We start from the raw sequence: 15,853 nt of genomic DNA, 5'->3' as shown, positions 1-15,853 counted from the left end.
ATCAAAATATCAAATTCTAGCATAATACAGGAGCAAAACTATAATTTGACCATATAACTTTCAAGGACCAAATCATCTTTGGAATTTGTTAATTAGTGCATTGATTCTCTCTCTCTTTATAATCAAGCTTATAACAACAAAATATACACTTAAAAGGCGGTATTCAACAAGTTGGGGAACCGAAATCTTAACATCCACACCTTGGGTAATTACAGCCAAATCTTTAAGAGAGATATTACCTTAAGCCAATGTCCTTAACCAACCAAGTAATCCAAGAAGAGCAGCGTCCAATATTGGAGACTTCTTCTCAAGCCCTTAAAAGAAAAATAAATAAATAAAAGAAATATGTCAACCCAAATGACCAAAAAACCACAGCCAAAGCACTTGGCATGAAATAATATCTTAAAAGTCCTCCGATTATAAGTATCCTTTTGTCGGACTAAGCTCGATTTTTACCTAACATTAAAAATTTCACTTCCTATTCAAATTCGCAATAAATGCTAATTCCATCCTAGTCTAGGGAAAATACATCTTACCAATATCAGCAGCAACCCGGTGAGCACACATTACGCCTGAAAAAGCAACTGCTATAACGCCTTGTCCCGGAAAGCAGCTATCACCGACACAATAAAGACCACTAATACCCTGCAAATCATTATCATAGGGACACCATCAAAACTAATAACTAATTCAAAAAAAATCAAGTGCAGATCACCATAGGACTCACCGTTGTATTAAACGGCATCCCTAATAAGCCCTTGGGAATTTGACGAGGCATCGGTCCATAAGTACCCATGTCACGAGCCAAGTACCGTCTGTGTGTCTTTGGGGTCCCTACCTACAGTCATATTTGAAACATTTCATAACCCCCAGAATCAAAAGGTTAAAGACTGTATGGATGCAGCCTATACCTCCTTAAAAACAATGGATGATTTCAGTCCCGGGAATAGTTTCTTCTCCAACCTTCCGATGATTTCATCAGCTATTAGCTCCTTTTTCACCTCATAGTCCTTTGGTGGAAGCCCCTAGTACAGTCAAATACTAATATTTATAACAATTCAATGAGACAAAAATATTATATAGAAAAAAATCCATAACTTAAAACATAGATGGGGCAGGGATAATGGATGGGGAAGAGCTCAAAGTGGGAAAACTAATATATATGGCCTGAGCTTACTGCCCAATCTTCTAAAGGAGAAGTAGTAAATATGTGAAGAATATGACGCCCTTTTGGAGCCAATGATGAATCAAGAACGGTTGGAATGCTTAAGAAGATGCTCCCATATGGTTCCTCTAATCTCGTCCAGTCATCCTTGAAGTATAGAAGAACAAATATGCAATGAACTATTAGTTAACGGGTAAGAAAATCCGTACTCATCAGTTGTGTGTTCAAGAGAGTTGATCTGAAAGAAGCCAATTAGAAAGGAAAATACCTCGAGCACAAAATGATGACAATCAGTATCAGGAGGCAGAACGCCAGCCTTAACACCCATGTGAATCGAAAGAAATGATGGAGCCTTAACATAAACTTTCTGAAAATTTTCTTCTTCTTTTGGAAGGTTTTCTGCTTTTAACAGCTTCCCTATGAGACAATGGATTACCAACAAGTCGGTCATTCAATAATCGGGCTGAAGAAATCAGTAAACGAAACATAACTAACTCTTTCCGAATACTAACCAAATGTATCCCATCGAGTAGCATTTGATATTGTGGTTTGAGCAAAGAACTCCCTTCCATCCGAAATTTTCACCCCCACCTACAGAAGTCAATCCAAAATGCAGTTCCACAAGCAATAAATAACATCTACAACATGCAGAACCATCAATCATGCAACTTTAGGCATCAATTTACCCATGGTATTTCAAATCTAATAACAGACTTACAGCTTTCCCTTGGTCAATTATAATGTTAGTCACATTTGCCTTGTAAAGTATTTCACTACCCTGATCGATCAGGCCTTCGGCCAAAGACTTTGCTATTCCACCAACACCACCAACAGGGTAATTAATTCCACCGAAATGCCTGTCACATAGAACCTGGAACAATCTATGGATAAGAGACAAGATTATAAGACAGACAAGACAAAAGTTGCTGAAAGGTAATCATACAGCTTACCATGCCTGCATTGATCATTGGTGTCCGCAAAGCATTAACTGTACTCACTATGAAACACTGCAGAAATACTTTAATATTAGTAAAAAAACCGTTTCCCCCTCTTCATGTAGGACTATTGAGATTAACATTGTCACACCTCAGCATCAATGAAAGACAACAAATCAGGATCCTTCACGTACTTTCGAGCAATATCTCCAGCATTTTGGGGCAAATAATAAGCTGTAGACATCAGAAGGATATCAAATCTATTGCCATGCAACTATTTGAGTTATGTATAAAATCTCATATCAAGTATTAAATATTCAGCAGTCATTACCAAGTGTCAAACATTCAAGAGGCTTCTGAAAGAACTGTCCAAAAAGGTAGATTGGTTCCTCGAGGGACTTCAATTGCAACGAGTTCAAGGCATTGAAGATCTAACCACATATGCATACAAGTACTAAAAGTGAGTAATAAACTAAAACATAACCATAGAAACTACAATAAGTAGCAGTCACCTCAATTGAGACAAACCTTCCAACACTCGCCATAAAATTTAAGGATCCCTTCCTTCTCATGTGGAAATTTACTAATAAGTTCATTGATAAATTCACTGTATTCTCTATGTACTTGAACGGAAAGGTTATTCGGTAGATGGAAATGAACTGTAGTTGGATCAGGAATCACCTCCATCTCACGCCCGACTGCAGCCAATGCTTGAGTTATCAAATTCAGATTCCCCTGCCAATAATCGAACCACACATCAACCAAGAAAAACTCGACATTGAAGATATACAAATAGCTTGGCACACTTCAGCTCTTGGATAAAATGATAACCATGGCAATTTTTTACTGCTAAGACATATACCAAAGAAAGGACCAAAAGACACCAAGTTTTCATAATTTTTCTATATCGCTGAGAATATTCAAAAACATACATCACATTGGCCTATTCGTTTTCAATCAATTCATCAGTCTACACTCAAAAGCCATCAAACAGTTCCATAATCCACTTAACATCTATTGGAACAAGGGGGAATTTGGATACTCCAAATACATGAAAAACCTAGAAAACAACTTGAACAAACACAAACCTGAATCTGAATCCAAGTAATGTAGATTAACACAGACACTGCTAAGAACTAGTTACTGATTTCTTCACCACTAAGACATACACCAAAGAAAAGGTCCAAAGACTCCAATATTTCATAATTGTTTAAAACATATCTCACATTACCCTATTCATAGACAAAAGCCAGCAAACAGTTCCACAATCCAAATGCATGAAAAACTTAAAACATACACAAATGAGTAACATAGGTTAAACAAAAAGAGTGATAAGAAAGAAACAGACCTTATCACTGAATCCAAACATGACAGAAGATCCTACATCGAAAGTATATCCATCTCTCTGGTAATACCCAGAACTCCCTCCAGGAATCACATACTTCTCCAGTACCAAAACCTTGGCTCCTTTAACAGCCAACTGTGTAGCTGCAACAAGCCCTCCTATCCCTGACCCTATAACTATTGCATCATATTTACTCCCCGTATTGACTCCTTCCTTTCCCTCTATCTCCACCGCACTGTCTACACTCAACAGGGATTTCAATCTCATAGGAATGCCTTTTCTCCTTTGAATGACGTGAAAGTTGCTGAATTCGACACCACTAATCTTGTTACCTTTCAATTGTGAGTTTTTCAATGGATTCCAGGACGAAAAACCCGACTTCCCTTTTGTAGGGAACAGAATGGTTTGATAACAACCTAAACTCATGTTTCTATAACGAAATAAAGGGTTTAAAAAGCTAAAAAAAGATGGAAGTTTACCAGCTTTCCACCATAAGAATGAGCAAAAGGTTGAAAATTGAACTCTTGAAGGTATCAAAGTACAGAGTTTTGGGATTTTGGGAAATGGGTATTGAGAATTTTGAACTCAGTGTTCCCTGATTAATGAAACTTTCAGAAATCGCGAGTCGTAACTCTCTATTTAAAGGAAATAAAGGGTTTAAAAAGCTCAAAAATGATGGAAGTTTACCACCTTTTCCACCATTAAAATGACCAAAAGGTTGAGGATTGAGCTTTTGAAGGTATGAAAGTACTAAGTTTTGGGCCTCTGAGAAATGGGTATTGAGATTTTCAACAGGGTTGGTCTCTGATTAACGAAATTTTCAGAAAACTGTGAGTTGTGGTAAGTGAAGAGACGATGAATCCCAAGTCCGGTGTAGGATAGGAACAATTTTTTTATGCAACTTATTTTCATGTTACTGCACACATATGTGGCTTCCACAAAACAGAGTGCGATGCCAAATTTTGATCCTTTTTGTTAACTTGTAGGAATCAGACAAAAGCCGGTTTTAGTTGTGTAATAACTAAAGGCTTTAATAGAAAAATGTCTCTAAACTATACCTTGAATCCTAAGTGATATAAAAAAAATAGGAGTTGGTGATTAATTGATTGATTGGATTTAAATTTAAATATGTATGATTGTTAAAATGTGCTAATGTATGTTTTATTATAATTATGATTTGTATAATATACATATGATATAAGATATGTTAAAATAGAAAAATTGACATGATAGGTAAATTGGGCATATTATGTTATATTTATAATTGAGTCCTGAATTTTATGCTATGCAATTGAAGTCCCTAAATACTATAAAATGACTTAAAATTTTGCATGATTAAATCTTATTTGGATAATTTCATAATTTTACTCTCGATTTTACAAAAAGTTTTACAAAAGTACAATTTAATCCTTAAACTTTGCTTTAAAAATTAAATGAATTTTACTTATCAATTCTAGAATTTTCTTTCAATTATTGTCCTTAATAAATTGTTTTATACTGTACATATGATTTAATTGTTGAATTATGAATGTTACTTATGTGGTATGTTAAATAAAAATGAATATTATGCTTGATGGTTTCCATGTATCTAAGTTATTTTATTAGAGTTTACTAAGGGTGAAATGAATTAAAATATTAATATTGAGACTTGACTATGAGTATTAATTGTTATATATAAACTAAAATGAAATGTGCTAAGAACTATAAATTAAATAAGTTATGTAACACCCTAACTCAGATCTCATCACCTAACAGGTTACGGAGCATTATTAAAGTTTTTAGAATATTTATAGGTAATTCATGTCATTTATTATTCATTTCTCAAGATTATTCATAACGTCCCTTAAATGGACCCTCGAGACTCAATATGAGTATTAGAATCGAGTTGGGACTAAATTGGGAACTCAGAGAATTTTTCGTGAAATTTCAAATTTTTTCTTAAATGCAGAGCACACACGCTCATGTGGTCAAGGGATACGCCCGTGTGACCCTAAAACACGCCTGTGCTGTAGGCCATGTTTGACCCTGTGTAACTCTCTGACTTGTGCCACACGGCCAACCCCACGCCCGTGTGAGTAGGCCGTGTGATCAATTTAATTTTTAAAAATTAGGTGCAGGGTTCACACGGCCAAGACACACGCCCGTGTCTCTGTCCGTGTGCTCAATTCTGAGCATTCTATTCCTCAATTTTAAAATGCAGGGGACACACGGCCAAACCACAAGCCCATGTGCCAGGCCTTGTGTCACATACGGTCAAGACACACACTCGTGTGTCTACCTTTATGGACATAATAAAGCCAATTCCTAGCTTTATTTCTCACTCAAATTTGCCAGTAACCTACACCAACACTTACAATTATATACCAGCCAATCCAAGTATTATAACCAAAATAATTTTAACATCTAACATGGTATATTATTACATGCATACATATTTATAATTTTATATTTATTAAGTAAACTTATTTAGCATAACTCAATCAATCCATAATATGTACTCATGATATTGCCATAGAATAACCTTTAGGTATATCAAAACATAACCATCACAAGCCATTCCAATGGCTAGATTACAAACAACATTTATAAGCCAACAATGGCCAAGTTACCTATACATGTCATTATACCAAAATGAGTTAACTATTTATACCAAAACAAACTAATGGATAATGTGATGATGCTCCGACCGATCTTCAATCTTCGCGAGCTTCCGAGCACTATAAAAAAGAGAAAATAAAACCTAGTAAGCATTATATGCTTAGTAAGTTCGTATAATAGGAATTAAACTTACCAATTTCATTTATTAAAATTAAGCATACATTAACATGTTTTTCCATCAACTTGGCAAATTGTCTAAACACGTACACTCAATCAAACAAGTTAGTTACATAAGTCTCATGTACATCAAATAAGTATAGATGAGCTCATCATAAAACAATTCATCAGATTACTCAGAATCATTCAAGATATAATTTTATTTATCTCATCACTTTCTCTTGTTAGGAGTTTTATTCGTTGAATTACTGAAATATCGATAAATACTTAAATAGTACACTCAAGGCGTACGTATCTATAAATCGCCAATTCTTATTTAGGGAGCATACACTCAAGCCACATGTCAGGATGCTCAAACGAGCCATGTAATCATGTAACAGAACACTTCTTCGAGCTAATCAGGAAACTCATAAGAGTTTTTACTCAAGAAGCTCATAAAGCCTTTTAGATATCTCCAAAGATATAATATTAGGAAGCTTCAAATAAGGTAACAGAGAGTTCAAGCGAGCTTAACAGGATGCTCATGAAGAGTTGAGTTTGTGTCCGCATTATATGCCAGATCACAACCGATTGAAACATGTATCAGGACGCTCGCAAAGAGTTGTGGTAGTGCGCAACATATGCTAAATCACTACCGATCAGGATGCTTGCAAGAACTATATAATAGGATGCTCGAGAGGCTATATCGGGATTACTCGTCTGAGCTAAATCCCTTCTACAACATATGCATAATCACATTCATATACGAAAAATCACATTTATCCATCGATTTTCATTATTCAAACGAAATTTAACATTATAATGACCTTTTCCATCATGTGATCATTCATATATTTATAACATTCATATAGTCACATAAACATTTACTTTATTCAAATTAAATATAACATTCAATTCAAACATGATAATATACATAAATAAATTACACAAACTTACCTCGATAATAGTTCGTAGAAGAAAATCTACTAATCCGAAACTTTCTCTTTCTCTCGATCTAGCTTTGAGTTTGTGTTATCTGGATCTATATAAATTAATTTAATCATCAATTTCTCACATTTCATATTCTATTGAATTCAATTTATACCCTAGGTAAAATTACCATTTTGCCCTTAAACTTTTCATAAATTCCAATTTCGTCCCTAGGCTCGGAAAATAAAATTTATGCAATTTACTCCTTATTCCAAGCCTAACCAAAATTTTAATATAAAATTTACAGCACATGTATCCTATAAAATTCAGAATTTTTTCCAATTTTCAGAACTTTATAATTTAGCCCCTAAATCACAATTTCATCAAAATTCACTTTGTAAAAGTTGTTTATCTATCAACAACCTTTCATTTTCTACTATAAATTTCAAATTTTCAGCATATTCAACCATGGCACAACTTCTATACTTTGATAACTTTTCAAATTAATCCCCCAAATAGATAAATTAAACTATTTCGATCTAAAAAATATAAAAATTTCTAAAAACGAGACAAAATTACTTACCCAATTAAGCCAAGAAAGCTTGCTTTCTCTTTCCTAGGGTGTCCATGTATTTTGGGGAAGAAGATGACATAAAATAAGATGATATTTTCTTTTAATTATTTATCATCTTTTAATTAATTCAATTTTCAATTTAGTCCTTAGTCTTTTCTAATTTTTCCATGGATGATTCATCAAAAATATCTACTAACTTTTCTTTAATGGTCTAATTACCATATAAGGACCTCAAGTTTTGAATTCTATAGCTATTTGATCTTTCTAGCTGTTAGAATCTAACTTTTGCATTTTATGCAATTTGGTCCTATCCGTAATTAAGCACAAAATTGATAAACTTTTCTTATCAGAATTTTCTTATGACATTCCTATGAAATACTAACCATGCAAAAATATAAAAATAAATTTTCTTTCCGGCTCGAATTTTGGTCCTGAAACCACTCTTCCGATTTCAGTGAAAATGGGTTATTACAAGTTAATAAAAGAATTAAGTAAATGTGTAACACCCCAAACCCAGCCTAGACGTTATGGACGAATCTGGCGGTGTCACATTGAAGTGTTTTTCAAAACCGTGATTTCATTGAAAAACCCTTCTTACTATTTAAAACTTGTGTAAAGTCTCAGTTTGTGTTCATTTAATTTCAAAACGTGGTTCATTGGAAAGTTAATCACTTTTAAAAAACGTTATTAATTTCGTTGAAAATCTCTTACAGTTGCGGAAGCTAATTTAAATTAAAGAAGTTTAAAACATATGTTTTTGGAAACAGTAATTGGTTTGAAAACTTGTCTTTTCCTAGACTAGCAGTTTAAAGTGAGTAATCAAAAGGCCGGTCTTATTACAAACCAGAAATCCAAAATAAAAAATTTGAGTAAGCAATTTAACGTAGCATTAGGAGTAGTCGTGTGGCCATCTACGAGTCCCTCGCAGCACCGATTCGCCTCACGCTGAAACTACTGCAGATTAAAAGCGGGTGAGTTTACTGAAAACTCGAGTGTAATCCCTTACTAGAGTAACAATCGAGATCTGAAAATAGAAATGATGCAGGCGAGCCCTTTAACAATAACAGTATAGTTCAGTTTAGAGCATAAGTGGACCAAAGCCCATTACATTATCATTTGAGTCACAGCCCATAATAGAATCATTTGGGCCTAGCCCATTTCAGTAACAAAACAGAATGTGTGAATGCATGGATGCATGCTATCCCATTCAACCCTACACTTGCCTCCATCTAACCCTGCACTACCGTGGGGAATAACTCACCCACGCCATCCCTACACTTACAATGTTAGCACCGGTTGCAGGACTAACCGAAATCGAAGCAAAGTTGCTAGTACATATACGGCTTTAAGCCTTCAGTAGCGGTATTATAATTGGCACAATGCCATCGATAATTGTAATAAGTTCAGCACATAGCCATCAGCGACGGTAATATAATCGGCACACAGCCATGGGTAAATATGATCGACACAGAGTTATTGATAAATATGATAGGCATATAGCTACTGGTAAATACGATTTGCACAAAGCCATAGTCAACATAGCACAGAGCCATATTTAGGTTGGCACAGAGCCGTAATCAGATTAAGCAGCATTAAGCCGTTCATTGGTCCACAGTCGTCTCATGCGTCCCGTACGACCTTAATAGATAAATATTGGATCCATAGTCGTCTCATGTGACCCGTGAAATCCTATCAAAACTTCCTCTGTATTAATGTCCCAACCCCATGCAATATGTCGTGTATGTCATGCTCAATTATTACACGTGTATGCAAAATGGCCATGCTCAGTAACAATCATTTAAACATATATTAAAAGCATATCAGTCATACAACCACCATCAAGTCAGTTAAAGCACAGTCATACAATCACATTCAAATTAGTCAAATTCATAGTCCAAGTCAGTCATTTACCCACAAGGGTAAAACAGTCATTTTACCCTATAGGGGTATTTCGGTAATTTAAATAGTTTGGCCGCAACATGCTTATAGGCCCATTCGAAGGTTTACAGTCGCCCTGAGTAACTTTTACAACTCTAACGATCCTATCAGTGAAAATGGGCCCAAAGCCCATTATTCGGTCCAAATGGGCTTACACGCTCGTGCGGCCCAATTAGCCCAAGATTAGCCACGGCTATGCATACTACACAACCAGTCCAAAGTTTATCACTTATCGAGGATTTTATCTGTGCAGGGCCCACGAGCCTATTAGGCCCACATGACCCACTTCAGCCTATTGAGGCTCAGAATGGCCTATGCCATGTGCGCGACATGACAAGCCCCACTATTTTCCACCTAACAGTCAGATTTACACAAGCGAGCCCATAGGCCTATCGAGCCCATTCGACCCATGGCCTAAGCCCATGAATTCGTTCATGGTGGCCTTTTCCATCGTACACCCACGTTTTGGGGGCTCGGTTTACCGTGCGTGCGATCGCACGCTCTAAGCCCCTCATTTCGTCTTTTCGGCTTCCCGATATTTCAACATTTAGGCATTTGCCGACCTATGGTCAAATCAATGTATGTGGATTCACACACTCTTTCAGCTTTTTACTGATTATCAAATACAGTACTACTATACACCTGATGCGATTTGTTGTAAAACACTATCAAGCACTCCAGGACCTGCAAATCCGAACAAGATAGTTCACTACTCCACAATTCACCGCGCACAATTCTGTAAAGACCCAATACCAACATCAATTCACATTTCATATCCAAGGGAAAAAGAAAAACTTTCCTTTAACACCACCAAAATATAGCCACTTTACCTACCAACCGCGTAGCAGTAGAGTCTCACTACTCCAACGCTAACTGAGTAGTTCCAACCCTTAAGCTTCGCAAATAGAACAGTCAATCGATTCACCAAAAATCCATAAACGAAAAGAATACTTTACAGTTGTGACACTTGCCAGGTGGCAAGTTACGACAATGAAAACCAATGATTAAGGAAGGAATGACTTATAAGGAAAATCCAAAGCTGTGAGAAGAAAGAAAAAGAAAGTTCAACAGGAAGTTGGCAAAAACAAAAGAAGACAATGAAAAATAGGCAAGGGAGGAGGAGGGTGTAAATGTTGCCATAGGAAAGAACAGAACAAAAAGGGAACCAAAAGAAATCGCAAAGAATCATCTAGCAAAAATCGGCAAAGAACAAAATGGCAGACTTGAGAAGCAGAGGAAAACTATTGTCTATAATTTTTTTGGGAAAAGAATGGGAACCGAATTCTTTGAACACAAGATAACAATAACCTACATAAAATCCCATATTTTCCTCCTTAAATCTCTCCATAAATCACTCATTGATTTTCTCCTAATATCTCTTCATGGTACACTCTAACCTGGCATTCGAGCTCTATTCAAACTTTCATGACCAATTCAACCTCAGAGTCTCAGTCCAACTCCACCTCGTATACAGCTCAAACAGCAAAATAAATACTCCATTGCGCATCTCAAGACCTAAACTTCAAACCTCACAGTTACACAACACGCTACCTTGCCACTCCACCACAGGCTCTTTCTGTGTCATAAATCATCCACAATTATTTATAAAGCCTACATGCTAGAGCCATGGTTCATCCCTTAAAAACCAAAATTTTACAAGAGCCAAGGCTTGAACCCAAGACTTCTTAGGCACTTCCCAGGACACTTAACCACTGAAGCAGGCATTTATTTGTGTCATTCACTTGCACAACTAAATTCCAATTCCTTCGATACGCGAAGCCCATTTCTTTTAGGTCCAAAATTCGGGGCGTACAACTCTAACCCCCTTAAAAAAATTTTTGTCCTCAAAATTTCCAACTATCAGAACAGTCGCACATCTTAGCCTACCACGCTACGCTTGGGCTGCGCACTCTGATCCTAATAATACAAGCACACACCAAACCATCTATCCTTCAGAGCGGATAGATATCACATGCATACCATTTCCAGAACACATAGAGAATAAATACAAACTCTAATTTCAAGTGTAGCAATACAGTCTAATATTTAAAGAAATCTCAGTATTTCTATCTACTGCTTTTCAATGAAAACAAACAACAGGTTCAAAAACTTACAGGTTCGGCGCCAGAGACTCGGTGAGCACACAATAAAAATCCTTCAAAATGCTTTAGAATCGTTTGTAAATAACTTTAAAATCCAAAAACTAAGGCTTATTTCCCAGTCGAGTTTTGCAACTTGACTTTGATACCACTAAATGTAATACCCCAAACTCGGCCTACATGTTATGGCCGAATCTGGCGATGTCACATTGAAGTGTTTTTTGAAACCGTGATTTCATTAAAAAACCCTTCTTACTATTTAAAACTTGTGTAAAGTCTTAGTTTTTGTTCGTTTAATTTCAAAATGTGGTTCATTGAAAAGTTAATCACTTTTAAAAAACGTTATTAATTTTTTTTGAAAATCTCTTACAGTTGCGGAAGCTAATTTAAATTAAAGAAGTTTAAAAAATATGTTTTTGGAAATAGTAATTGGTTTGAAAACTTGTCTTTTCCTAGACTAGCAGTTTAAAGTAAGTAATCAAAATCCCAATTAGAAAGTAAATCCCACAAATGGTCTTATTACAAACCAGAAATCCAAAATAAAAAATACGAGTAAGCAATTTAACGTAGCAGTAGGAGTAGTCGTGTGGCCATCTACGAGTCCCTCGCAGCACCGATCCGCCTCACTCTGGGGACTGCCTGAACAGTTAAAAACAGGGTGAGTTTACGAAAACTCAGCATGTAATTCCCTTACTAGAGTAATAGTCAAGATCTGAAACGAAATTTAGGCGAGCCCTTTAACGATATGATGCAGATCCGATTTAGAGCATAAGTGGGCCAAAGCCTATTACATTATCATTTGGGTCACAGCCCATAACAGAATCAATTGGGCCTAACCCATCTTAGTAACAAAACAGAATGTATGAATGCATGGATGCATGCTATTCCATCCAGCCCTGCACTTGCCTCCGCCCAACCCTGCACTACCTGTAGGGAATAACTCACCTACGCCATCCCTACACTTACAATGTTAGCACCAGTTGCAGCATGAACAGAAATCGCAGCAAAGCTATTGGTACATATACAGTTTTAAGCCTTCAGTAGCGGTATTATAATTGGCACAAAACCATCGGTAACTGTAATAAGTTTGGCGCATAGCCATCAGCGACGGTAATATAATCGACACACATCCATGGGTAAATATGATTGACACAGAGTCATCGATAAATATGATAGGCACATAGCCACTGGTAAATACGATTTGCACAAAGCCATAATCAACATAGCACAGAGCCATATTTAGGTTGGCACAAAGCCATAATCAGGTTAAGCAGCACTAAGCCATTCATCGATCCACAGTCGTCTCATGCGACCCGTACGACCTTAACAAATCAATACTGGATCCACAGTCATCTCATGTGACCCGTGCGATCCTATCAGAACTTCCTCCGTATCAATGTCCCAGCCCTATGCAATATGTCGTGTATGTTATGCTCAATCATCACATGTGCATGAAAAATGGCCATGCTCAGTAACAATCATTTAAACATATATTAAAAGCATATCAGTCGTACAACCACCGTCAAGTCAGTTAAAGTACAGTCATACAATCACAGTCAAATCAGTCAAATTCATAGTCTAAGTCAGTCATTTACCCACAAGGGCAAAACAGTCATTTTACCCTACAGGGGTATTTTGATAATATAAACAGTTTGGCCTAGACATGCTTATCGGCCCATCCAAAGGTTTACAGTTGCCCCGAGTGACTTTTACAACTCTAACGATCCTATCGGTGAAAATGGGCACAAGGCTTATTATTCGGCCCAAATAGGCCTATATGCTCGTGCGGCCCAATTAGCCCAAAATTAGCCACTGCTATGCATACTAAACAGCCCAGTCCAAAGTTTGCCACTTATCGAGGATTTTATCCGTATAGGGCCTACGAGCCCATTTGGCCAACACGGCCTGCTTCATCCTATTAAGCCCCAAAATGACCTATGCCATGTGTGCGACATGACAAGCTCCACTATTTTCCACCTAATAGTCAGATTTACACAAGCGGGCTCACAGGCCCATTGGGCCGATTGGGCCGATTATGGCCTAAGCCCATGAATTCGTTCATGGCGGCCTTTTTCACCGTACACCCACGTTTCGTGAGCTCGGTTTACCGTGCGTGCGATTGTACACTCTAAGCCTCTCTTTTTGACTTTTTGACTTCTCGGCATTTCGACATTTCAACATTTCGATATTTGCTGACCTATGGTCAAATCAATGTATGAAGATTCACACACTCTTTCGACTTTTGATCGATTATCAAATACGGTACTACTACACACCTGATGCGATTTACTGTAAAACACTATCGAGCACTTCGGACCTGCAGATCCGAACAAGATAGTTCACTACTCCACAGTTCACCACGAAAAATTCTATAAAGACCAAATTCCAACATCAATTCACATTTCGTATCTAGGGGAAAAAGAAAAACTTTCCTTTAACACCACCAAAATATAGCCACTTTACTTACGAACCGCATAACAGTAGAGTCACACTACTCCAACGCTAACCGAGTCATTCTAACCCTTAAGCTTCGCAAATAGAACAGTCGATCGATTCACCAAAAATCCATAAAGGAAAAGAATACTTCACAGTACACTTACCAATAACGCAAGAACCCAAAAAAAAGGTGGCATGTTGCGACAATGAAAACCAAGGATTAAGGAAGGAATGACTTATAAGGAAAATCCAAAGCTGTGAGAAGAAAAAAAAAAGAAAGTTCAACAGGCATTTGGCAGAAACAAAAGAAGACAATAAAAAATCAGCAAGGAAGGAGGAGGGTGCAAATGTTGCCATAGAAAAGAACAAAACAAAAAGGGAATCGAAAGAAATCGTAAAGAACCATCTAGCAAAAATCGGTAAAGAACAAAATGGTAGACTTGAGAAGCAGAGGAAAACTATCGTCTATAATTTTTTTGGGAAAAGAATGAGAACCGAATTCTTTGAACACAAGATAATAATAACCCACTTAAAATTCCATTTTTTCCTCCTTAAATCTCTCCATAAATCACTCCATGGTACACTCTAACCTGGCATTCAAACTCTATTCAAACTCTCATGACCAATTCAACCCCAGAGTCTCAGTCCAACTCCACCTCCTACACAGCTCAAATAGCAAAATAAATACTCCATTGCGCATCCCAAGACTTGAACCTCAAACCTCACAGTTACACAACACACCACCTTACCACTCCACCACAGGCTCTTTTTGTGTCATAAATCATCCACAATTATTTATAAAGCCTACATGCCAAAGCCATGGTTCATCCTTTAAAAACCAAAATTTTGCAAGAGCTAAGGCTTGAACCCAAGAGTTCTCAGGCACTTCCCATAACACTTAACCACTGAAGCAAGCATTTATTTGTGTCATTCACTTGCACAACTAAATTACAATTCCTTCGATACGCGAAGCCTATTTCTTCTAGGCCCAAAATTTAGGACGTTACAAAATGTGTAAGCTAATAAAAAATATGTAATTTGAGCCCAAAATAAATATATACAATTAAGTGACTAAAATAAATAAGAAAAAAGATTCAGGCCTAATGGTTAAGTGTTAGTTTCAACAACCTAAGATAAAAGCCACACTAAAATAAATATTGTTGGGAGTAAAAATTGAATAAAAAATAGACTTAGGCTTAATGGTAGGCATGTTAAAACTTTTTTTAGAGGTCTTAGGCTTAAGTCACTCTTTCCTCTTTTTTTTTTTTTTAATTTCATAATTTCACTAAAAACATCCCCAAAACATATCTATATGATTAAGAGTCACAATTAAATAAGAAATGGGTAGTAGTTTAATGGTTAAGTGTTAGTTTCTACTTATGAATTGAGTTCAAGCCTCCACCTCCTTTTCTCCTTTTATTTTAATTTTAAATTTCAGCAAAATCTTGAGAAAATTACATATGACGCCCCTAGGAATTTAATAAATTCTTTCCTAATTAGAATTCACAACTTGCCCATTTTCAAAATTCCAATAGAATTAGAATTCCACTATCTTTTTCACTTCTTTTTCTAATTAAATATTCAATTTGCCCCTTTTCAAATCGTAATAGAATTTGCTCTTCATCTTTCTATTTGTTTTCTTTTTATTTTCTTCCCTTTCTTTACATCATATTTTCA

General features: G+C 36.4%; 1 protein-coding gene across 1 annotated transcript; it reads right to left on the bottom strand.

The window, feature by feature from the left end:
• Nucleotides 1-84: 84 nt before the first annotated feature.
• LOC108483253 (prolycopene isomerase, chloroplastic) lies at nucleotides 85-4,475 on the bottom strand. Its single transcript, XM_017786542.2, has 13 exons — nucleotides 3,449-4,475; nucleotides 2,629-2,835; nucleotides 2,432-2,531; nucleotides 2,252-2,334; nucleotides 2,116-2,172; nucleotides 1,884-2,036; nucleotides 1,678-1,756; nucleotides 1,434-1,582; nucleotides 1,178-1,312; nucleotides 912-1,025; nucleotides 728-838; nucleotides 537-645; nucleotides 85-314 (listed from the first exon to the last, which is right to left on the bottom strand). Exons 1-13 carry the CDS (start codon nucleotides 3,869-3,871, stop codon nucleotides 241-243), a joined length of 1,794 nt encoding a protein of 597 aa, XP_017642031.1. The 5' UTR covers nucleotides 3,872-4,475; the 3' UTR covers nucleotides 85-240.
• Nucleotides 4,476-15,853: the final 11,378 nt, after the last annotated feature.

This window comes from Gossypium arboreum, chromosome 1 (genome assembly GCF_025698485.1).
Source record: "Gossypium arboreum isolate Shixiya-1 chromosome 1, ASM2569848v2, whole genome shotgun sequence".
NCBI classification, from domain to species: Eukaryota; Viridiplantae; Streptophyta; class Magnoliopsida; order Malvales; family Malvaceae; genus Gossypium; species Gossypium arboreum.
The sequence above is the reverse complement of the archived record's forward strand: the minus strand, read 5'-3'. Positions and strand labels throughout refer to the sequence as shown.